The 25611-nt window shown below is 44.7% G+C and overlaps 1 protein-coding gene across 2 annotated transcripts; it reads right to left on the bottom strand.

The window, feature by feature from the left end:
- Positions 1-670: 670 nt before the first annotated feature.
- On the bottom strand, positions 671-20249 carry LOC144943400 (uncharacterized). 2 transcript variants are annotated; one of them, XM_078870761.1, is made up of 7 exons: positions 19900-20249; positions 15432-15606; positions 13857-13917; positions 12836-12858; positions 10802-10874; positions 4058-4264; positions 671-1020 (listed from the first exon to the last, which is right to left on the bottom strand). In XM_078870761.1, the coding sequence occupies exons 2-7, from the start codon at positions 15567-15569 to the stop codon at positions 944-946; spliced, it is 579 nt and encodes a 192-aa protein (XP_078726887.1). In that variant the 5' UTR covers positions 15570-15606; positions 19900-20249; the 3' UTR covers positions 671-943. The 2 variants fall into 2 exon arrangements, with proteins under 2 accessions (XP_078726887.1, XP_078726886.1); XM_078870760.1 differs by having other exon boundaries at positions 15432-15580.
- Between the last annotated feature and the right edge of the window lie 5362 nt (positions 20250-25611).

The raw sequence follows: 25611 nt of genomic DNA, 5'->3' as shown, positions 1-25611 counted from the left end.
CCAGCTGTCATCGACGGCTCCAGCCAAAGTCGTGTCACATCCTAAATCCAGGCCACAACCACTCAACCAGCTCTAACGGGACTATAACGTCCTCTGTCCATCTCCTTTACAAAGCAACACAAGCAATGTAAATGCCACAAATAAAGACGACGAGAACATAATGGTATGATGCTGAATACTGTGCATTTTAAGAGCAAAGGATATGTCATGCCAGCAAAAAGCACTGCTGCCGTGATTACAATGGCAATACTGTATACAACCAAGGCTCAAATTCAGACCCGCATATTATCATCACATTACATCCAATAAACTTCTCACTATGGCAGTGACCACTCCACGGTCCGTCTCGAGGCCTACTCCCGACGCGAATATGATTCCGTGAAGAATTGAGCCCCGTCGAGAACGCAACAAGCAGCGGCACAGTGTGCAGCGAGCCTGCGCCGCTGTCATCGCAGACGGTTTGATTCCAGTGAGAAATTCTGAGAGGTAATAAAAAAGGGAAAAATCCAAATTCATCCAAATTGACATTGGAAAGGCCCATTTCATCGACGCCTCTTCCCAGGCGATGCTAGCCATGCGCCGAACCCCTGGTGCCTCCTGGGTCCCGTGACCAGCTGACCGGGGGAGAATCACGGGTCAGTTTAAGCCGCTGCAGGCGAGGGGGGGGGGCATTGAAAGCAATCGCACGCATTCAATAAAACGATTGTCCCCAGAGGCCAAGCGAGTGCCAGAGGTCGTCCCGTTTCTGTGTGGGTCGGTTGGTGCCACGGAACACGCGGTGCCGTCCATATTATGAGGGAGACGCGCGAGTGCCGGCCAGAAGGTTGTCAGGGCTCCAGCGACAAACGCGTCCCACGTTGCACCGCAGGTACCAAAGATCCTGATGACGTCATCCTCCGGAGAGTGCCGACGTCACTCGCGCGTTGTGAGAATGTCGACGGTGCTAGGACCGTTCACTGGAACCGTTGCCCATGCGACGGTCTTGCAGCGGTTTCCCTCCATGGGCATTTGCTTCGGGAGCTGGGATAATGTAAGAAATAAAAACACTTGTTAAAATATATATTTAAAGAGAAAAACATTCACTTTCCAGTCATATTTGTAGCTGTATTTTACAGGCAGGAACATGAGATTATTTGCACAATACCACGTTTATTCACAATGTGTGTAAACGATATAATACTCATTGCACACATCGCGACGTGAACCCAATATGCATATCACATGGATTCATTAAAAAAGTCCCCGGTTTTTGTTTCTTTCTTGGCTCAATTCGTTTTACTTTCCCGGAGTCGACACACATTTCTGTAAGAATATTCACACATATCGCTTTCACATATATTCACATATATTGCTTTTTAAGTTTATTGTGGACATGTAACTTGTCTTTAGTAAGTCAAAAAGCTGGCTGCCAAAAAGTAAATTACTTGCTCCACAATTGACCTTTCCGTCATTGTGTGCACGATTTACGGCGGCACAACACAAGCTACTGCTACATCAGCGGTCGACACAATCCAGGGATTAAAATGACACTGAGCGCGGGAAAAACTCACAACTCAGCTTTTGTTCCCAGAAAAATATTTATTTTCAGTTTTTTTACCTTTAGTTATTATCTTTATCAATGCAGCCACCTGTCAATATCCACCGAGGTTCAGGCTTAAACAGGGCAAACCTAGCCAGAAGAGGAATAACAATGCAAGCAAGAGGTGATTTCTTGACAGCAGAAGGCGTGATTATAATCATGCCGTGGATGTCACGTCAATTGATAAGACTGTGTTTATAGTTTACATGGCCTTGTTTTAGCCCACAACTCGAGGGTCGTAATTATGCCATGTTATTTTAGACTGCAGTAGTAGGATAATTAAGTAATATTCTTGCAAGCCATGGAGAGAGTTCGTTTATTTTTTATATTTCTCCATTGAAGGAGCGTATATTACAGTGGTTTACTGTATGGTCCACAGCAGGACAACCTGTACGTAGTCTTCACCGTCGTTAGGAATCGTCAGTGCAGTAGAGCCAGTATTTCCTACTGTAGTAGAGATGTTTTGAAATTACACTGGCAGTATGTTTACTACTTTCATTTGTTTCCAGCCTGCATGCACATTTCTGTCTGATGAGTTATTATCCTTTTCAGAGAGTGCTAGGAATACTTTCAGATTGAAATCAGAATGTCATCATTAATTGTTTTAATCTCAGCCAGAATTCACAGGTCAAGCTGTGCCAAATCTAATGCTTCCAACATTACTCCCAACCATGAACAGACTAAACCCTAACCCCAACCATAAACTCAGCCATAACCCTGACACCCCTTCCCTTTGTGACATTCGAGGTCAGCGCTGTCGGTTGATGTGACCGCAGTGTCAACGATATGCGCATTCGCCCAGGGCAAGAGGTTAACCGCCCACGTGAATTTACACAACATTCATACAAGAGATGCATTTCAAATCACTTAGCAAACTCTTCCGGGGAGCGACAGGGCTCGTTGGTCGCCTTCCACAAGGGCCCAGGGGAGCGCGCGTCATCCCGAGGCATGGGATGCTGATGGGGGCCAGGCAGGCTGACTGATTGTGTGATCTATGGTGGCAGCATTTGAGCAGGGGGCCGATAATGGCTTCGTAAATAAACAGCTACGTCCGTGACAGCCAGCTCATTATCGGAGGCACCAAGTTTCCCAGCAGACTTACACTGTGACGGGCAGTGCCAGCGTGTAGCCAACCGTGCTAATTGATTGTCTACGTACGGTGTGAAAGAAGTTCAACTACATATGTACATTTTGACGGCTATTTGAACGAAGCATAAGCACGCGATGCAATGGTGTGCTTTTCACATGTATGCAGATACCAAAGAGGGAAGAATGAAAATGTAAAGTATCGATCAAAGTCTTATTGTTTTTCAGAGGTGGAGCTGTATTGCAACAAATGAGCTGGAAATGGATCGAGATTCAAAGTGATTTTTTCACATTCCAGTTGTTTTGTTTTGCCATCCTGTCTTCCCACACGTGCTCTACGTCCCCGTCGTTGCGTTCACCAGTGGTCTCCTGCAGCACACGACGCATGTCCATTTGCCAACATGGAGCTCAGCTTTCACCTGTGGTGGCATGCCTACGTAACCACTTGCAGGACAAAGACAAATATCCCCCATATCGCCTTAACATACCTTTGGGGCAAGTGCTGTAAAGCGAGCAACTATGAAGACCGGAAGGGTACACAGGGGGGTGGGGATGGCCAGACCCATGCCCGACCATCGTTGTCTCCCCAGTGGCAATGTTTACATACCACACCAGGTACTCATTTGAGGCTGAGTCAACCTAGGGGGGCAGGACTAATTCAGATAATTGTTACTAGTGTTGGCAGTTGGTGGGAATCGAACTCGGGTCGCCGGGATCGTAGCGCAGCACGCTGCTCCCCATGCAAGAGCAGTACGCACACCTGCACCTTCAGACTCCTACACACTGCAAACGTGCAGACTCAGACCTACATAGTCACTTGCCCACAAATCCACCCCACAATACAGTTCTCATCAACTGGTGGATCCCTGTATGTACACTTATCCATATACCAATACTCTCATCCACACACCCACACATCCACACCCAACTCATCTACATATCCAGACACCGACTTCATCCCCATACTGCAACCTCACCATACACCCCTCCGATATGCACGGTTGGTTATGTACAGTACGAAAGACGTTCAACATACATACATACGAACATACACAGTAACATTGAGGGTGCTTCCTCTGTGATATTGTATTGTTTATTTTCACCGTGACTCTGCTCGCTGTACAATCACACGTATTCTCATTATTGCGCTTGTATACACAGAGAAGCTTCATCAAGTCGAAATACTTGTTTTTAAGTAGGGTCCTGCTGGATTTTCGCATTATGGGGTGAAGTTGTGGCTGTGTTCGACCCTAATAGAGTAATTTGCAGGTAATTTTTTCAGCATTGGGAAGTTTAGTCAATACCAGTTACACTGAATGGGTTTCGTTTTTTTCTTTTTCTCTTTCTATCTTGTATCCGTTAAGGTGATGAATCTCTCGGTGTGCTGCTCACCCGGCTCGCTGCCCGTGCACACCGGTTCCTGCGTTTCTCCGCTGCTCGTCTTCTTGCCGGCTTCATCGCGCCCATGGTGATCGGCGTCGCCGCCGTTGCCGCTCGGAAGCGACCCGTTGGTGGGGCTGGTCGAGGTGTCCTCCGGCGACGAGATTTCGCTCTCACGCCCATCCCGTGCCATGCTGAATCTCACCAGCTCCTGCAGCTCTGAAATAAACAAACCAAGAAGAAAAGGTTGCGTACATCGGGCGTTTGTTTATACCTCAGCAACCAAACTCGCCTTACACCATCTCGTCCTAACAATTCCACATCTCGTCTCAACCATTCCCCCTGTATTATACCACCAGCGGTAGCTGCCCCTGTGCGGCACAAGGTGTACGTAGCACAGCCTGCGAATGGGCATGAGTGTGTGAGTAGGGGGTGAAAATCGAATTGTGGTATTTCCCAATGACTGCACGTAGTTGGTGAAAGTTATTTACTAATTTAGCAAATTCGGACGATGATGCCGACATGCTACCGTGATGCGGGCGGTGAGAATTCGTGGATAATACAGCCACAGTATTAAGCGGGTAGGCTGCCGTCAATGAAGCAGGGCCGGTGAACTCGAGCATGAAGCAAACGCGAATAGAGAGGGGGGCGAGCGAGCGGATTGAGGCTCCTCCTGAGAGCAGCAGGCAGCCTCCAGTGATAGCGCGCCTAAGAGCTCCGGGAATGAGCAGCATCTTTACGTTTAGACATTGTTGTTGTTCTTTTATTTAAAATGGGCAACTATGTGTAAACATAGCAAGAGGAACAAAGACAGAAGTTTAAAATTACCATTCATTTCATTAACGGAGTGTAATTTTAACAATTCCTGCAGCTGCCCTGGTATCCTGGCGGGTATCGACTCCGTGCTCATCTTACAGCCCTGAGCCAGTGGTGGGAATTCGACATTTAAATGGCGATTATTGCCGTACGGCAACCACTTTTGACTTCCCCCGCAAAGTTGGATTCCTTAGGCGTGCCGTCTGGAATATAGTGGACGTTAGAGATGGCGTGAGATCATGAGCAAGAGGGAACCATTGTGTGTAAAGTCACCTCAATCTGAAAATCACTCACTCCGAATCGGCAAGTGTGACAGCTGCTTCTACATAACATCAGTTTATCAGGATGAAATTAGTTTCATTTGCCTTTCAAAGGACATATCGCTGAGGCGACATGACACATTATATATAGCTGTTTTTCCCCCTTAGTCATATCGGAATCACTTTTCTCTCAAGCGGCCAATGGCGCATCGGTCCGGCTTGAATTTGGACTAATTATATCACCATGCTGCAGAAGTGAAAACGAGTTTTATAGCTCATCGGATTCCTCCAGCATAAATACATATTTTGATTCTGAGCAAGCAGCAGAAGCAACAGCAGCAGCAGTAACAGCAGTAACAGCAACTGTTGTAGAAACAGCAGTGACAGTAACATCAACGGCAGTAATAGCAGCGGTTGCACATCTTAATTGGAGCAGAAGCCGCGGCTCGACACCACACACAATCCCTGCCGCTCTCAAAGCTCTTCCCAGGAGAGGCATCACTGCGAGAGCCGGGCTCGCCGAGGGAGTCGTCCCCCCCCTTGCCACCGCCCCCCTTCCTCCGTGACCTCATCACTGTCTGGGACAACCCCAACACCGCGGCGGAGGCTCAGCTCAATCCGCAAACACATCGACGTTTGGTCTCTGCCCCAGGTGTACTGGCAACGTTGTCGAGACGCAATTCGCCAGCTCACTCGGCCACATGTCTCGGTGGGTTAAACGACGCTCAAAATGCCGCTGCTGCCTGTCTGAAAGTCGGACGATTACAACGACCTGTGCTTGTGTTTGTGTTTGACGTGTTCCGACTGGCGCTAAGGTGGCTTTCAGATTGTTCAGGTTTTCTACCGGAGTCTGAGCTTGTCACACGTAAGAAGTAGTTTTAACACCTGAACAAACATTTATTAACGCGCACACCCGCAGAGCAGCGTTGCGCAATGCAGCACCCTAATGTTCCCTGTTTTCCTTTGCACAAGTCATTAACCTTTCACCTGCAATATCCAGAGCAAGGATGGAATTAATTAGCGCAAGCTCTGAGTGTACAATGCAAGCATTCTTCTTCTTTGGTTCTTTCGGTAAAGTCACGTATAAAGATAAAATAATAAATTAAATTAAATACTAGCATACGACGTTTCGATTGCAACACAAGCAATCATCATCAGGTATAAATTAAATAGAAACACAAATCTAGTATACTTAGAAATGTAATGTAATACAACAGAGAGTCGGATAACATAACAGTCAACACCCTATCTGGTTGATTACGTTCTTCCTGAGAATGCTAAAATTGTGAGAGAGAGAGAGATAAAACACAGAACCAGAAACATATAGACAGACATATAAGCAGACAGATATCACAGAGATACATAGAGAGAGCACAAACATAGGAACACAGAGAAACTATGCCTCTGTGTCGAGGCCTTAAATAGAGAGAGGGGGGCGGGGGCGGAGAGAGAGGGAGGGGTTAGAGAAATTAGCATGTCAATGAGTAGCACGATGAGTGGTACGGTGCGCGAAAGCTTGAAAAAAATAGGAGGCAGGGAGAGAGACACACTAATGCAAATGTACAAAACAGATCGTTCCTCGATAGGAATGCAATTTTTAGAGGGCGGAGGTAAAGCCCTACAATTCCTTGCTCTCAGCACTGCTGGTGGAAACGCCTCCACTAGAGGGAGCTCTAGAGGGCCCTTCTAGAGGGTACTTGGCCTACTCTTGAATGCTGGCCAGACACCTCCCATGTAAACTCATGCAGATAAATATTGTAATACAACAGGAGATGCCTTCATCCAGTGATATACTGAAACCTCATATCTCCTGAAATTTTTTAATTAATATTTTCCTAAAAAATAATAAGGGTGGCTTTCAATCAGAGCCAGATTTGGCTTGATTGAAAAGTGTATATCATGATATCAATATAGGTCAGGAATTATCCTGATGCATAAAAACGATGGAATGCTTATAACACAACACAATGAAAGTTATTCAACGAGATGAATAGTTTATATAACCTAAACAATGTAAGAATGTTTTTTTTTTACTGCAGGAACATAAAATACCAGGCTAAGGGTGTTCTGGACCGGCATTTTCCAGCAATATTTATTGTAGCAAGCAAACTCTGGACTGGTGTTGACTTTGTGAAACTTATCAGCAAAACTTGGCGGTAAACAAATGTATGTGTTCACGGAGGACCTATAACAATCAAATCCAGAAACATTTCATTAGCAACTCTCGGCTGATGAAAGGAAGGGTGGAAAATAATTAAGCATATGCATTCTTAGATAGATTAGAAGGCCCACATGGTGATGGACCAAAATTGTATTTTAGTTTGTAAAACAAACCCTTGTATTTCTATTCATATTCTTATTCTTGTATTTCATTATTAATATTTTAACATTGGGTTTGAAAACCTATAAGAAATGAAATACTTGATGAGAAATCTCTGCACATGGTTGCGTAAAAAAGAGGACATCTTGGGAAAACCAGGACAGGTGGAAACCCTCCGACTCACTCTGCATCAATCGACGGTGCAGTCACTCTTTCTCCATTGTTCAGTCACGTCCCTGTAATTTAATTATTATTTCTTGGCCAAACCCTATCAATCGCTCCCTGTGCCAAGTTGTTAATTATGTCTACTCAGGGTGGTCCACCCGTGTGGGCTGTGGACACCAAGAACACACACTTATTCTTTGGTTCTTTTCGGTTAAGTCACGTCTAAAAATAAAATAATAAATTAAAATAACATATTACGACGTTTCGATTGCAACACAAGCAATCATCATCAGGTATAAAAGAAATAGCAACAAAAATCTAACTAGAAAACTATAGACAGACATACAAGCAGACAGACATCACAACGGCACACAGAGAGAGGACACAAATCGGCACAAAGAGAGGCGTCGTTTCTGTGACGGTCCCTTAAATATAGAGAGGAGGGGGGGCGGGGACGGAGAGAGGGAGGGGGCAGAGAGAATTAGCATATCAATGAGTGTACGGCAACGTACTGCTGTTGCAAGTAAGATGACAATGTGGAACGGGCACGCAAAATTGAAAACGGGCACGCAAAATTGAAAATTAGGAGACAGGCACACGAAAATTAAATAACCTAGCAAAATATCGAAATGTGATGTAATACAACACAGAAAGTCGGTTAACACACAATTAACGCATAGCCTGGTTGATTACGTGTTTCAAAATTTGCTAAGTTAGAATTTTAAGTGTGAAAATTCCAAAGAGAGGACACAGGCAGAGAGAACAAATAGCCAGAAAGAAAAAGGATAAGCTTAAAACTTCCCCGTAGAAGTGGTTCAATCTTAATTTAGGAGCTTTCGTGACTGCAGGAATTATTCTTTGGTTCTTTTCGGTTAAGTCACGTCTAAAAATACACTCATTGATATGCTAATTCTCTCTGCCCCCTCCCTCTCTCCGTCCCCGCCCCCCCCCTCTCTATATTTAAGGGACCGTCACAGAAACGACCCCTCTCTTTGTGCCGATTTGTGTCCTCTCTCTGTGTGCCGTTGTGATGTCTGTCTGCTTGTATGTCTGTCTATAGTTTTCTAGTTAGATTTTTGTTGCTATTTCTTTTATACCTGATGATGATTGCTTGTGTTGCAATCGAAACGTCGTAATATGTTATTTTAATTTATTATTTTATTTTTAGACGTGACTTAACCGAACAGAACCAAAGAATAATTCCTGCAGTCACGAAAGCTCCTAAATTAAGATTGAACCACTTCTACGGGGAAGTTTTAAGCTTATCCTTTTTCTTTCTGGCTATTTGTTCTCTCTGCCTGTGTCCTCTCTTTGGAATTTTCACACTTAAAATTCTAACTTAGCAAATTTTGAAACACGTAATCAACCAGGCTATGCGTTAATTGTGTGTTAACCGACTCTCTGTGTTGTATTACATCACATTTCGATATTTTGCTAGGTTATTTAATTTTCGTGTGCCTGTCTCCTAATTTTCAATTTTGCATGCCCGTTTTCAATTTTGCGTGCCCGTTCCACATTGTCATCTTACTTGCAACAGCAGTACGTTGCCGTACACTCATTGATATGCTAATTCTCTCTGCCCCCTCCCTATCTCCGTCCCCGCCCCTCTCTATATTTAAGGGACCGTCACAGAAACGACCCCTCTCTTTGTGCCGATTTGTGTCCTCTCTCTGTGTGCCGTTGTGATGTCTGTCTGCTTGTATGTCTGTCTATGGTTTCCTAGTTAGATTTTTGTTGCTCTTTCTTTTATACCTGATGATGATTGCTTGTGTTGCAATCGAAACGTCGTAATATGTTATTTTAATTTATTATTTTATTTTTAGACGTGACTTAACCGAAAAGAACCAAAGAATAATTCCTGCAGTCACGAAAGCTCCTAAATTAAGATTGAACCACTTCTACGGGGAAGTTTTAAGCTTATCCTTTTTCTTTCTGGCTATTTGTTCTCTCTGCCTGTGTCCTCTCTTTGGAATTTTCACACTTAAAAATCTAACTTAGCAAATTTTGAAACACGTAATCAACCAGGCTATGCGTTAATTGTGTGTTAACCGACTCTCTGTGTTGTATTACATCACATTTCGATATTTTGCTAGGTTATTTAATTTTCGTGTGCCTGTCTCCTAATTTTCAATTTTGCATGCCCGTTTTCAATTTTGCGTGCCCGTTCCACATTGTCATCTTACTTGCAACAGCAGTACGTTGCCGTACACTCATTGATATGCTAATTCTCTCTGCCCCCTCCCTCTCTCCGTCCCCGCCCCCCCCCCCCCTCTCTATATTTAAGGGACCGTCACAGAAACGACCCCTCTCTATGTGCCGATTTGTGTCCTCTCTCTGTGTGCCGTTGTGATGTCTGTCTGCTTGTATGTCTGTCTATAGTTTTCTAGTTAGATTTTTGTTGCTATTTCTTTTATACCTGATGATGATTGCTTGTGTTGCAATCGAAACGTCGTAATATGTTATTTTAATTTATTATTTTATTTTTAGACGTGACTTAACCGAAAAGAACCAAAGAATAATTCCTGCAGTCACGAAAGCTCCTAAATTAAGAAGAACACACACACATGCTTGCAGGGCCATCCAGAGGTTCGTGGGGGACCAGGCCAGTATGCCATGTAGGGCCCCTTCCTTATGCCACTATCCACAGCCCAGTTGTGGGCCCTACTTTGTGTGAGGCCAGGGGTGAAGTGCCCCTCCCCTTTCTGGGCGGCCCTGCGTGCTCTTTGGCTGCCTCTTGGTGGTTGGGCCAGGCCCACAAGAATATCGCAAAGTGACCACGCTTGGCCTAATTACTCAACGTCACTGTAAATAATGTCGGCTCTTAACAAAGTTCGGGTCATTATTCTGTTTTGATTACAAAGCCAAAATTCATGTGGGGTTTATTGCATCTGCAAGCAATTTAAAACGTGCTAACTGCAACAGAAAAAAAAATATGTAACTGTGTGAGTATATCTTAAAAAAGGGAAATTATAGCTTGTGACTCAAACGATAAGAACTGTGAGTCTACATGCATAGGGTTAACAAATACTACTGAATTGGCTAAACATTCATAAATTGACCTTTAATAGACACCAGAGACCAAAGGTCAACATCTTTCAAGGAGGAACACAGTGATGTATGTCATAAATTACATTTTCAAGCTTTTCCTTAAGTGAATAATTCATTATTAAATAACGTTCTCTTCTTAGTATTTACCTTTCCTCGTAGGTGGGTTGAAGACGCTGAGCGGTCTTGGTTGTGAAGTTTGCGCCAAATAATTAATACCTGTCTGATAAAGACAAATAACACTATACAGTTGTGCGTGCTGAAAATAACAATAATAATGATGATGATGATACACATTATTCGCAGGCATGAACATATATTTGTAACAAGTTGTATTAAGCAATAGAGGATATGTTATGTAAACCGACCACAGGTCGTGGCCCTCATCAATAGTAGCCACATCCACCATGGCGGTCTCTGGCCGTCAAGGTCTGATTACAATGGCAGGTGAGACAATGTCGTCATCGCCTGTATCTGTATACAGGAGGAGAATGGATCTTCAGAGCCTCCGGGGATGGGTGGGTGTGTATGAGTATGTGAAAGATGAAGCTTGGTATTAGTGCATGAGTCTATACCTGTGCATGTGTTTGACTTTGTTGTGTGCATGTGAATTATGGGGAGTGCTACGCTACGAACCAAAGTTTAATTCCCACTCAGCCTTAAATAAATACCTGGTGTGGTGTATAAACATCTCCTGGGAAGACAAATGCCACTAACCCCCTCGTAGATTGTACCGACCTTCACAAGTGCTCGCTAACAGCACTTGCCCCTAAGTATATTAAGGCTAAATGGGAGATATTTGTCTTTGGTGTGCCATGGTCTAGCTCTCTCTTCTCTCTCCCATGTGTGCCTGCTCTCACCCTCTCTACATTTAACCTTAATCCCTGATTTCCATCATTCAAAGCGTTTGAGACGTTATATAAATGGTGATTGTTTTTGTTGTGAGAGGTCAGCCTTCAGGATCTTCAAGCATACTCCTGATGTTGCATGAATCTTTACGATGGCTCTTCACATGGCCAGTGACATTGGCAGATGACCCTTTGATCATGACGAATGGCATTCGCAGATCAACATTAGGTGCACATATGATAGCCAGCAGGTTAAAAACGTTAAGCCGAATGACGAACAAACGGACCGGAATTAAGTATTCCATTATTCATTCAGAATGCAAAAGACAAGCATAAAAGTCGACATTAATGAGGCAAACAAAGCACGAGTGTACATTTCTATAAATATTGATTAACGTGTGGAGAAGGCAGAGATTATGTGTCGCAGAGATGATGTGTCACAGAGCCCTCGTTAAGCCTCGGCTCGAGTGGTCTGGAGCAGACACAAAGGTGACAAGCACATGGCGGTTGGTGGGGGGGTGAAGAGGTGGAGCTGACACTCAGTTATCCCGATTTAAACAACTGGTTTCTTCCGAAGGGAAATCTCAGACTTGTGAAATGTGAGTGTTGCTTGTGGGGCCGTGTGCACTGATGGTAAGCTAACGACATGTTGATTTATTTGAAGCAGTAATTTGGCGTCCTTCACTTATCGTGGATCTGTCCCAGGAACACCGCATGGACCAGTGCAATTGCTGTGAATCACGGCAGCTCCCCGTAATTCTCAAGATAAGATTAATTAATTACAAAACAGAATTACTGAAATATAATTAGCAAGCTGGGGATTTTTTTTTCTCCCCACAATAAACTTCAAATATTAGCATGGTCAACGTGTAACTTTTATCGTGCTGTTGTCGCTAATTGGATGACTCTGACACTGGGAATAGTGTACAGTGTGTGGCTTGCAGTGTAAGTTATTGGGCATTTAACAACAACTCAAATAGCTGAGAAAATGTGGCCATCCCAACTCTTTGACTTTGTGGTCTGAATGTTTTTGTCTTGATTTTGTTGTTTCTGTGCTCACGCACCAGGCAACTGGCACAATGGAATCATCCCCCCGTGTAACACATAAAATCGCCACATTCAGTTACTTTGAGCTGGTGGTCTGGATAATTGCAATGCACTCCTTTGTGTTTTGCTAAACCTATTTCTTTCCAGCCCGCAGTAATGTTTCTGTTGTGATGGGTTTTCTCATTATTTACAGATTTGAAACCAGGGCAACGTTAAAGTGAAGACTGGGCCCGGTGGCTGCCCTGTTTATGAGAAGTGAATTGTTTGGCCGACACGTTGAGGTACTCACCACACACGATGTCTGTTCCTCCTCTGCGTGCAAGATAAGAGGAACGTTAATGTTGACATCAAACACGACATCGGGCTTTCACGGTACTCAATACCAAAACCTGCCACTCAAAGGTTCACTAAAAAAAATACAGTATATTGGAGCTTGGTTGAGTCAACGTAAACTGAAGAAGATCGCTTTTGTTGCGATCGAAACGTCGTGGGTTTTTTCCTTTTAATTTAGATTTGTGTTTTCTATCTACGTGACTTTACCGAAAGAACCAAGAATATTAATTCCTGCAGTCACGAAAGTTTTGAGTCTACATTGATACCGTACGTAGTTTAGAGCTGCTAGAGAATAACGTGTAACGCAAGTGGGAAATTCATCCTAATTCAACATGCACAAATATATTCTGTCGCAATGAAACATTGGCCACAAAAATTCTTCACTGATAGAAAATGTGCAATCGGCTATTTGTGAGTATTGAAGATACGTGTGGAGAAAACTGCTGATGTGTAAATGTATCGCTGGAATGCAATGGCGCAGTGCCCCTGGGTTTTACTGAGATCTTTCCTAGGCATTATTTTCTGCAACAGGCCTCATTGACAGCAAATGTCTCCTCGTAAAATCAGCCACGCCAACGCGGAACAATTACAGTTGTTACCAATTTCGTATTTAAAAGGCAGAAGTTGCCTGTTGAAACATATATATAAATCCCATAGATACCTTTTCAGAGGCCAAAACATGTAGTGTAATCTCCATCAAGTGCGTAAACATTTAGTGATTAGAGGTGGTTCCAATTCACACCTGGAAGGTAAACATTTTTACTGAAATTGTATACAGCAATTGATTTAATCAGAGAACTGAACAAAGTAAAAATACATCATTGTACAGAGTTTAAAAATATATATTATTCCAAGTAAACATGCAATTACGACTAATTATGTGTTTTCACTGTGGCGTATAATACATACAACTAAATGCTGTAATGTTCAACACATCGCCTGTGTGTGTATATGTGTGTCCTCTCGCCTCACGTCACCTGGGGATGACTGATCACTCAGTAGAATGAGAGAGGCTGGCGTGGGTCTGCGGCGTCTGATCTAGGATTGAAAACAAAACATTGATAGAAACATAGAACATCGCGCTGTGCTATTTGGCTACATTTTAGAGCACAGACAGCATTCGAGATGCGTCCGCGGATGATTTTTTTGAATATACAGTACTGTATATTTTATGGATTCTAAAAATAGTTGTCCTTTTAGCGGCTGCGAAGCAAGATAATCTGGAACACACGCTCAATTTGTAGCCCCTTGCTAAACTCGACCTCAATTCCCTGCCAGCCCAGGTAGAGACTCTACGTCAACAAGGTTGTTGCGTGCTCAATCTCGGTCGCCACTTCAATTCACAGCATCTTTCACCAACTTTCTTTGACACATATTCTTAGGTTTTTTTGGTAAAAAAAACTTTACCGAAAACACCTAAGAATCCTTGCAGTCACGAAAGCTTCAAATCTAGAATTTCTTTGACACTAACAAAATTCGATGACAGTGATGTGCGAATTATCCTGTGGATGATTGCACGGTAGATGGGAGTTGCATTTTTTTCACAGCATAATTACAGTTTCTTGTTTCATGCAATGTTCTGTTAAAGAGGACATAAACATGTTTAATGTGTCGTTATATTGACCCCTATGCAGTATATCAGTTGTGCCGGCATGTGATTATTACCACATTACTGTTTGTTAAATAGATGTCATATGTTGCAATGATGACTCGTTACCTTGGGACAGATAGAATTAGGTAATGCGGGGTGGACAGCAATGATGACAATTACAGTTGAAGTCACTGGATTATAATTTTACGGCTTAATGTTATCTTCCAGTCTATAAGGGAGAGAGCGGCAGTGCGCAGATGCACTGCTTTAGCAGATTCACATCCAACAGCCACTCGGCTCCTGAAGTCAAAAGTTGAATTACTGTGTGCGCAGGCATTAGTGCAGGAATTCACATTCTTGTTCGACCTTCACAGTGACATTCTTATATCCCGTAAATTTGCCAACGCGCATTGGCACACTCTCAAGGACAGATGTGCGCACGTCAGAATTCGAGCTGCTCTTTACGAGTTGCACCCCGCTGAAGATCAGATTAAGGGGGCATGGCAGGAGCCCACAAGTGAACAGAATAAGGCGTGTCCATTTATACTTGACTCATCCTTGTAGGCTCCCCAGGGTCTAAAGTCAAGCGTGGGCTTGTGTGTGGCTCATCGGACAGGAGTCTGTGCCGATTGGTGCTGTGACCACTGACTCGGAGCGACGGAGATGCAGCATGAGCACTACATGAGGCAACGTTACAGGCGCAGACACGGTGTCTGGTTATACAACAGCACGGGGGGGAGGGGGTGGCACGTTTCGATCTGGCCAATTAAGTACCGTGGCTCTTCGTCTGCAATCCCAAATTGGAAGTAAATAGCGATGGCCGCAGTCAGCCGGGACATGAAGAAATTTGAAAACTCCAAAAACACAAAGTGTGCTGAGATCGAATGACACCACCGCCTACGACCTCAACTGATCTTTAGAAACGGTGTCGGAACACGCGCGCTGTTCGTGGTTTTCATACCTGTTCGCTCGAGGCGGGATCCAGGTACGTCTGGAACGAAGGCATTTCAAACTGAATCTTCTTGGGGCTCTTCGGATCATTCTCTGCACCGTCGGCGTCTATCGATTTGCCATCCATAGTGGCGCTGGGATCAGTCATCGCTCTCGCAACTGAACAATGGGAAAATCGGCAGTAGCTGAAAAAAGATGAATGGGAGCAAACAAAACAAGGCAGAGCGACCTTAAGGTGATCTACAACCGCGAGCAATAGGGCTCCTTTACATCCACCAGATGCACAATAGTGAATGTGAAACCTTTATTGACGTTGTTTAAAGCTTGACATTTCAGCGGGGGAATAATGTCAAGTTTATAATTCCGAGACAACATTCCCAGAATACCAATGCTATGCTCAGAGAAATCAAATGAATTTCCACCTAAATAATCTCATTTAAGTAGTTGGCGATATCAATTCCACTTGAGAATTAATGCCTCTAATATTTGTCTTTCACATTCAAAATAAACCTACGACTAAAATCGCCGGGAAACGCCCGATCTTGTCAGATTGCAGTAGCTAAGCAGTGTTGAGCCTGCATAGTGCTTGGGCATGTGATCTTCATGTACGAGGTTGTTATTGGCAGCAGAGTTCAGTGCAGCAAGATACATTGTTGTGCTGTACTTTTACATTCCTACAGTCCATGCTCCTAACCTTCACAAATCCACACCGAAAATCAGCGCCAAGCACGGTCCAATAACTCATTGGGGCGGCCCGCATCCAGCAGGAGATGACAACATGACGGGCGAGTTGCCGGGCTCAGGGTCGCGGTGTAATTGGCCTACATTGCCAAGGAAATGGTGCGGGTGTGGTGGAGGCCACCAGCTTCGTTATGCCACGCGGGTTCCGGAAAAAGAGGGGAATTGCTTGCAGCACTTGCCCCCGTGGTGCCGAATGCTTATTGTATTCAGTTATTTATTTACTTCGTTTTTTAAGTAAATGGCTGAACCTTTGGCAAGCCAGTGGCGTAATGCAAGTAGAAATGTAGGCGTAATAGGTTCTCATTGAAAAGAAATTCAAATTTTACGTAATTGTTATTGCATGCAATGTTTAGATTTTCTCAGATTATGCGGCATACATTAAAACACAAACACACAAAGCTATGCATTACATTCAATTATGAGTAACATTTATTTTAAATTAACCGATTTATAATCAAATTATAAATACGCAAATAAATGAGAAAATTCATTTCCGCGATGCAACGTCTTCCAAATATGTGGTAAATCATAGGTGCAGCAGTTATCGTGATTTGGTCAACTGAATTCCATGTTAGACCCTGACGCGCACGTAGCAAGCAATTATGCATGCCTCTGAGGGACCCTGATCCTCCTGCTAAGCCGCTTCATCTACGGGAGATGGAGGATGCCACAGAGTCTCACACGCGCACACACTTTAGTCCGTGGCACGCTGGGGGTTTAATTCCCCACAGCAATGACAGAGGCAGAATAGCAATTTCCCAGCGCAGTTTGCCAGAAAGAGGCTCTGCACATCCTACATCTTGATGCAGGATGTGCGACATGCAGGAAGTGCCCCCGGCTCTCCTACAAACCCCTTGCTGGGCTGGCGTTCAGAACTAGGGCAGAGGAGCCCTCTGCTGCTCCTGCATGTCGACGGCAATTATCATGCATCACGGCTTCCAACGCGAAGTCCCTCCACTCTCCGTCTCTCAAATGCAACCCCGGAACACAGCTCCGCTGTCAGCGGAAAGCAAGGTTCAGTTTGCGTTTGGTCAAAAACGACCCATTAAACTACCAGCTTGGGTTAGCTTATTTGAAGATAGGTGTTGTTAAAATGGTTCTGAATAGATGTCAAAATACGTTGACTGTCATGTAAAAACCATGAGGTACTGATGTGTGGAAGTGGGTAGCACACTCGACTTGCAATCCGGAGGTCACCAGTTCGACGATCTCCCGGCATGGCAGTTGAAATAAAGGAAACGTTTCTGAAATCCCCCCACCCCCATTCCCACCTCTGTCCACCTTTTAAAAAATCCCTGTCGAATACTAACTATAATCACCCAGGAAAGTCTGTCCTTAACTCCCGTGACATCACTCCACATTGACCAACCCCCCTCATTAATATTCATGAGCAGGTGACGTCCTCCAAATGGACCCCCCCACCCCTCATTAATAATCATGAGCGGGTGACGTCACTCAATATGGAATACTCCCCCACTCATTAATAATCATGCGCAAGTGACGTCACTCCACATCGAACAGCCCCCTCAATAATAATCATGAGCAGATGACGTCCTCAAAAATGGACACCCCCTCCCCATTATTATCTCCTATAATGAGCCAAGAATGTCTGTGTGCAACGCTTGTGACGTCACTTCACGTCGACCATGCCCCCTCATTAATAATCATGAACAGATTACGTCTTCAACATGGATCCCCCCCTCATTAATAATCATGAGCAGGTGGCGTCACTCCACATGGAGCACCTTCCCCCCCTCATTAATAATCATGAGCAGGTGACGTCACTCCACATCGAACAGCCCCCCTCATTAATAATCATATTACAAAGTGACGTCACTCCACATGGGGGGCCGATGCGCCTCCTCCCCCCTCCTCGGCGTCAACTTACAACCCTCACTACAAAGGCAGAACCCTCACGTCACGCTATTGAGACATCAAAGTAAAAAGGACGTCGTGATGAACAAGGGATTATAACCTTAAAATGAAATCAGTCTGTGTCACCGCGCCCTTACAAATAGCACACGCATTGATGCAATGAATATCACGTCGCGCTCTGCTTTTCGCTTGCAAATTTCAGATTGACTGCAATACACCCGTCCTTGGAGAGGCAAAAGGCTCGTCTTAAATAATTAATGTCGACTGGACTGGCCAACGACATTTAAACATTCTCTTGCTTACAGTCCAACATGTTTAGACGTCGGCAGGACCCGGGTGAATGGGATATTTAATTATTAATTATTCCAAGTTCAACGGTAAATGCAGAAGGCCACGTGGGTGCTCGAGTGGCGTAATTCCTTGCCGAGGCCACATAACTGCTCCGAGACCTTGGCAGCGTTGCCCTGCAGTGCGATCCCTGGCAACGAGCAGAGATTCTTTTTAGCCGGAGCAGCCCGGAACGCTGTTCGGATAATTATTTTGGCATGCCACATCCATCTCGCCTTCTTTTGTAATCAATATATTGACAACAATAGTGAATCCATGCATCGAAGTTTAATAGCCTGTTCGTATAGGACTAGAGGGTACAATAATACTGTATATGATTATTATGTTCTAGCCATATGGCTCTGCTGCCCGCTCACAATCGTAATGTTTTAAGTGTAATCCTGGCTGAGGGCTAACTCGGACTATGACAATATACTGGCCCCTGCCATCGGAATGAGACATTTACACCACTGGCTCAGGACATGGGCGCCGCATTAATTTTCATTCAGCTTTTTGGCTTCGGATAAGTTTACCTTGTACTCTCGTGGTAGTGCCTTATGTCGACGTATGGTGCGAAAGAAGTTCAACGTACATACATAATGTCTACTGTAAGCAAGCCTAAGCAGCGTTCCAGAAAATATCGAGTGCGGAATAAAGCCCTGGCAATGAGATATTGATATCTCCTTCCCAGTACATCACCGTTACGGGTTGGCCACACACGCTCGGCTGGACCATCAGTGGGGGTGCGCGGGGTGGTCTGGCTGCCCATGGAGAAAGCCTCGGCGCCCAATGGTCAGACTAAAGTTGTGTTTTGCTATGACATGTGACACGTTGTGGGTATTCCGAGTGCATCGAGGTGACAGACGCGGCCGCTGCGGGAGGTCGTCGAGGCTCAACGTGGTTGTGAAATAGAAACAAAACGACGTCCTACAAATATATCGCAAACAAAACGACGTTCTACAAATATATCGCTAACAAAATGACGCCCTTAGCTCATTAGTTGAGAGCAAAATAAACGTAAAATTTTCCGATATTTTTTAATATAAACTCGTCACATTACTATTAACACCACATTGATGATATGTATGACCTAAAATACATAACAACTGATCAACTATAATTTAATCGTCAATTACAAAAGCGCAGGTGAAAATATGAAAGTATGTGCAGCTATACTCACGTAAGCGGGGGAGAGAGAGAGACCCAACGCGACAAGCAGCTGTGGGCTTACGCACTCCGTGATTTTACCGAGATTACGTTTTTTGAGGTTTTAATCTGTATTGGGATTATCAGAGGTAAACCTGCTTCATACAAAACACGAATCTTTTCAAATTTTACAAGGATCTCAGCGCACTCACGCACGCGCGTTCATGTCCATACATCCATCTGCGGCCCCACTCACAATGGGGCCGCAGGACATGAACCAAAATCTGCAGTCGGGCCATTTTAGGAACCGCACACAAGACGGCATAATGCTCTACCCGTCTCCTTGTGTCTACAAACAACGCCAACAATAACCAAATGAGGATGGGTACCTCTCTTGGCAGAGGGGTCGGGTTGATTCAAGCAGCAGCTGCAGGAATTAGAGTCGTTCTCATAAGCCGCTCCCTTGCAGAGGTGCGGGTGGCGATGCCCGCCCGTTGTGACAGAACATCGCATGCAGCAGCAGCAGCCGCCAATTCCCAGCGGTGGACGAAGCCTTCGCAGCTCTCCCTTCCCGCGGGTCTCACGCCGCCTCCGCTCAGCCCCTTCAATGCAGGGCGCGCAAAGCGGCGCGCGAGGAAAATGAGAGGGGGTGGGTTCTGACCACCTCCCCACTCTTCCCTCTCAACCCCCGGCCGAGATTTCCTCCCGTTCCCTCCGCCACGCACATACACACGCTCATCTCCGTCATGAGAGGGGGGGTGGGGGCTTGTCTTTTATATTTATTTTTTGTTACTGCCACTTATTAAATTATGCATTCAGGGGCCACCGTTATGGTTTCGACTGGATGTGTGTGATGACGTAGGGCAGGAGGAGGAGGTGTGCACGCCACAACCCATGCACCGCATGCCCGTGGAGGGAGAACGCCGTGCAATCAATAATTAAAGGTTTGCCTCCTCTTCCTCCTCTCCCTCTGCAAATAACGGACATCGTCCTGTAACAGTACACGCTGGGCCATCAAACTCAAGGTTTAAAAAAAAAGAAATCGCGATTGTTTTTTCAAATGCCGCATGCTGAAAGCCAAGACCATTTATACGTTTGCTGGATAATTGCATTTGAATGAGCACAATTAAAATTGTTATTTTGAAATTAAACCACGGAAAGATATTTGAAACAAATGTAATTGTACGTGAAAATCAGATCCTCTGCAGGTGATAGCGAGGTGCATTGCAGGACCGTGGTAGGTTGCAGCAGCTTCAAGAGGCTTTCATCCAGCAGTGGATTGATCATGGCCGATGATGATAATTTCTGTTTAGAGTTTTAATTGCCATGCAAGCCAGCTGGAGGCTGTATTGTGATCAAAGAGAGAACAACGGACGTCAAAACGCGCATGGTGAACACACGTTCCATCAGTGGAGCTCTCTACACCCAATGCAGCGTTATCTTCAGTCACCCTCATCAGCGCGAGCACATAATCCCACTTTGCTCTGCTGACAATCAAACGGAGCATGAACACTGACAATGCAGAAAAAACGGCATCGTGCTTGTTTCTTAGTGCACTCGTTCACAAATGCAAAGCACAATTCCCCTGCACGTAAGGAACGCGAGCTCAGCAGCACACGCGCGCTGGCACGACAGGCACCGGCTACCCACACGAACCCACGGCCAGAAGAGACTCCATTAAAAAGGGGCAATTAATTGGGCGGTTTAATGACTCATGCCGCCGATTTGGCCAGACCACGCACCGCAGTTTCTACCCTTTTGAAAGCGACGTGATATCTCGGGCAGATACAAGCCAAGGTGCAAAGGGCAGCCTGCAATGTAATTGCTTGTGGCGACTGCGTGAACCGTCTTGCCGCACCGGCTGAGTCAGGGTGGATGAGTCAGGGGTCAAAGTGGATGTTGGGTTCTCCCCCTATGGCCAACATGATGCTGCTGTCGTCCTCAGTGCCGAAAGGTTTATGCTTCTGAACTGGTGACCTACACCCCTCTAACCCCAATGCCCATCCGGCCCAGGTTAATCTCTGAAGGACCCAATCTCGTTTAAATCTTGCACAGCTTTTGCAAGGAGATCAAACAAGCTGCTTACCTCATGTCTTATATCACTTCCTGCAAATTCTTCATTAGCCAGTTTATTTAAAGAACCGGTCAAACCAAAGTCAAATCGCATTGTAATATTTGTTTTGCTTTATCTCTTTCTATTTTTCTTCATCGCCGTGGCTATATATTTTCTCACAATTTTTTTTAACCACTGCACCACCGCTCCGTCCGCATTTGTCGAAACTAAGAAAATGTGCATTGATCTTCATGGAGAGCAAGGCTATTGAAGTTATCTTCTGAAGGACTATAAAACATTTCCTGGCATGCTTTACACGTTACCCTTGAAACGACCGTAAAACACAAAGTAAAATCGCACGTGTCGTCGTGTAGGTGCAGCGCTATTGTTGTTTTCATGTCTATGCAGCAACACACTTTTGAGGTCACAGGAATCCGGAGGCATTTAAAACAATGTTACTGAAAACAATCTGCGGATGGCCGAGTGGTTATATTTGTAATTTCCTGCACGAGCACAAAACCAAATTGATAATTGTACACTATTATTTCCAAACTCAAATTTCCGTTATTTATGACACGAATTTAGTTAAGCAATAGATATTCCCAAAACATTTACATCCAATTCACGAGTTACGTTGTCATCACTATTCTGAAGGAGGAACATTGCCTAGAACATTAATTGCATTTATAGCCTCATGACTATCTGCAACACAAGACTGGTAAATATGGATTGTGCAACTCACAAGTAAAATGTTCGCGGCATGATTATTCCACAAAATGAATAAATGTAGCAAATTAATCCTAACGGCGTGGCATAGTGGTTAATGCCCTGTGCTATGAAATCTAGTGACCTGAATTCAATTCCCAGCCATAGCAAACATGAGTGGCGAGTGATATATAAACTGGCACTAGACAACAACCTTTACCAAGCCACACTGACCAGGGTGGAGAATTTGGTCAGTGTAGCGTGGGGCTGACCTTCATCAATCAGTGTATTGACAAAAGGCGAATTCTTGATTTTAATATAAGGAGGCAGGGCAAGAGTACAGTATACAAAGGTAACAAGTTGATACTGCTCGTTAGGAAAGACAAAACCTTGGGTTGATATAACACACATGCTTAGCCAGACAGGAATTGCACATTTAGCCGATGTCCAAATCAACCTAAATGTACCTGGATCTAATGAGATCTCTTAAGCTCAGGAGGGTTGGGCCAGGTTGGTAATCAGATTGGAGACTGTCAGGGAATAACAGGTGAGTTGGCGTAGGTCTGGGCTGCAAGGTGGCTAGGAGATGGCAATATGTACAGAGATGGTTTCCTGAATGTGTGTTATTGTTTGGGTCCACAGTGTCCTCCACCAGCATCTTAGTGGAATTGATCAAACTTCCACATGCAGGAGCTTGCTGTAAGTTTGGAGACTCGTCGTTGCTTTGTTGGATAAACACGGGGCTTGAATACGATTATAATCGTATAATTATTATTCGCAGTGCCAGACTCGGACACATGACGTGCTAAATCTCGCTACCCAGTCTGTAAATACTATTAAGAACTTGTTTACCCTTCGCCCTTCTATACAGCTGTAGTGTAATAGCGCCGGCTGGTGGACAGCAGCGGCAACTGTGGTGGACAGACAGCGCACACGCCGGTGAGGGCGTGCACGGGGTGTCGGCAGAGGGAGGAACTAGGGCAAGGTTCACAGAGGACCCCGTCTGGAGGTCCCTGGAACCTTCTGGGAGGTTCGAGAAGGGAGGCGCGGTCAGGGCGGAGCCAGGCTACGCTGGTAGCATAAAAAGAGCCGAGAGCGGGGGGCTCAGGGCTGCCGGTTCTGGGAATGGAGTCGTCTCGTTGTTGCTGTTATCTCGTCGTCGTCGCTGTCGTCGTTAAACGTCTCCGCTAGATATTGCGCTCGGAAGGAAAGTGGTTGGCTATCTCAGTCGGCGCCGTCAGTGTTAGACGGCCAGTGTTGTGTACAGGCTGGGCTGAGCTACTGTGGAGATTGTTCGGACGAGACCGTCAAAGTTGTTAATAAAGAAAGTGCCTCCTAGAAACTCTGTCTCTGAATCGTTGGCACTACACAACCAACCCACAGCATGTGTGACCGATAAGCTTACCTTGTCAATTTTCTTATACAGTATGCTTGTCTCACACACTGAACAGTATCCCCACTAAAGTATTGAGTTAGACACCAATGGTTACAACATAATTACCAGCCCGGTAATATTCCACATAGATCTCATGGAACATTTCCTGTTGTATGTTGAACTTCTCTCGCACCGTACGTAGCCAACCGTGCTCATCGAAGGTGCGGGGGAAGGACAAACTAAACACAAAAAACTGTTCTAAAGAAATTCGTTTCCAATCTAGATTTAAAAGTGCACAGTCCGAGTGTGTCAGTGAGGGCAAGACCTAATTCTTTCTATTTTTTCTTGTGGTAAAGAGATATGCAAATCAATATGCAGCTATGGTTTCTTACTCGATTACAACGAAAGGCGACACGTGAGCTACGCAGGATACTGCGATTATCCTCGCCCGGCGTGTCTGTTGTGCTCAGAATACGGATCCCGTCTAGATCACACTCGTGAGTTACAATGATGACACGAGTGAATTTTTAAAAGGAGGAACAGCATGCAACACATTTCTGATTACGATACACGCCAATGCGAACGTCTTCAGCTGAAAACGATCACGAATACACACGAATGAACTATTACGTGTGCTGCTCACTGTGCCGCAACGTCGCATGTATTGCGGCCCTCGCTGGCGACGCCACGGCGCGTGACCGCACGCAGAGTGGCGATCCAGACACCCGGCCTTGTTTGGTATGCAAACTCCTTTGTTGTTGTGTTTACGAATCAACTTGCAAAAAAAATGCGTGCACAAAAACCTTCCAAGCCATAAAATATCGATTTATTTTTTTATGAATTTTAAAAACATTCAATACTAGATAAGTCGATCTTTGGCAATAAACTGAATAAGTACGCTGTTGCTTTCTGCCTGCGTGTGTAATTTGGTGTTTGGAAATGTGCGTTTCATTAAATATTTAAGTGTCTTGGTGGGCCCTGACCGTCAATGAGTGTTGTTGTTTATGGCGATGCTTGTCGTAGACCAATTCACACGAGGAATAAAAGGCAGGGATGTGTGGCTTTCGGTATCGGCAAAAAATATGCAAATTTTCCGATTTCGAAACGAAACCGTAGGAGAGAGTGGCGTCACACCTCCCAGCGCAGCGCAATTATTCAGAGTTCAACGCAGAAAACACGGACACCGGCATTCACTCTGGCACAGAGCCACCCAGCACCTCCCAGGAGGTGTAGAAATCACACGCGGAAAGCGCAGCGCATTGTGCATTTACATACAGATGAAGGTGGCAAAAAAGTGCACAAGGCATTTTCAACTAACCTTAAATAAATGGAATATTAAACACTTTGAAGAAAAACATGTACGGTTAAGTGTGCGTTGTGCATAGCAGTTCTGTCGCATCCCAACGCCCATATATTTCCAAAGAATATGCATGTCACTTATTGCACTGGAGTTAAAATTCGCCATCGTATACACCATATGGGCGCCATGGTGGCAAGATACGAACTACCTCGCCAGGTATATAGAAGGTCGTGGGATCGACCCCGACCCTGACGTCTGTATATTTGAAGTTTGCATATTCTCCCCGTGGTCACGTGGATTTTTCGCCGGGTCCTCTGGTTTTTCTCTCCACATTTAAAAACATGCGTTCAGAGTATTTGGCTGTTATAAATTTCCACATAAGCCACTTCGTTGAGTTATCATTTGTAGCCAGGCCACTTCTGAAAAAGAGCTATGTAGCTCAGTGGGCTTAACTGGTAAAATAAAACAAGTTGAATAGTTTAATCTCTGCTGCTATACTCAAGAAAAAAATACATCCCCTTATAAACTCTCAGTGTGACAACAAGACTTAAATACATATTGATCTTAAATCACGAAAACACGTCCAATACCGACGTTTATAAAGGTTTGGCTTCTCTCTCCATCTCACACTCATTTATTTAATATATTATACTCTTTGGGTCTTTCGG

This window comes from Lampetra fluviatilis, chromosome 31 (assembly GCF_964198595.1).
Source record: "Lampetra fluviatilis chromosome 31, kcLamFluv1.1, whole genome shotgun sequence".
Lineage (NCBI taxonomy): Eukaryota > Metazoa > Chordata > Hyperoartia > Petromyzontiformes > Petromyzontidae > Lampetra > Lampetra fluviatilis.
Note: the sequence above shows the minus strand (reverse complement) of the source record. Positions and strands in the feature narration are given on the sequence as shown.

Coding starts and splice junctions, on each gene's coding strand:
- LOC144943400 (XM_078870760.1), bottom strand. CDS start 20,023: ATGCGATGTTCTGTCACAACGGGCGGGCATCGCCACCCGCACCTCTGC. Junction 15,581..19,899: donor CGACCCCTCTGCCAAGAGAG/GTACCCATCCTC, acceptor CCCATTGTTCAG/TTGCGAGAGCGATGACTGAT. Junction 13,918..15,431: donor ATCCCGCCTCGAGCGAACAG/GTATGAAAACCA, acceptor TTTCAATCCTAG/ATCAGACGCCGCAGACCCAC.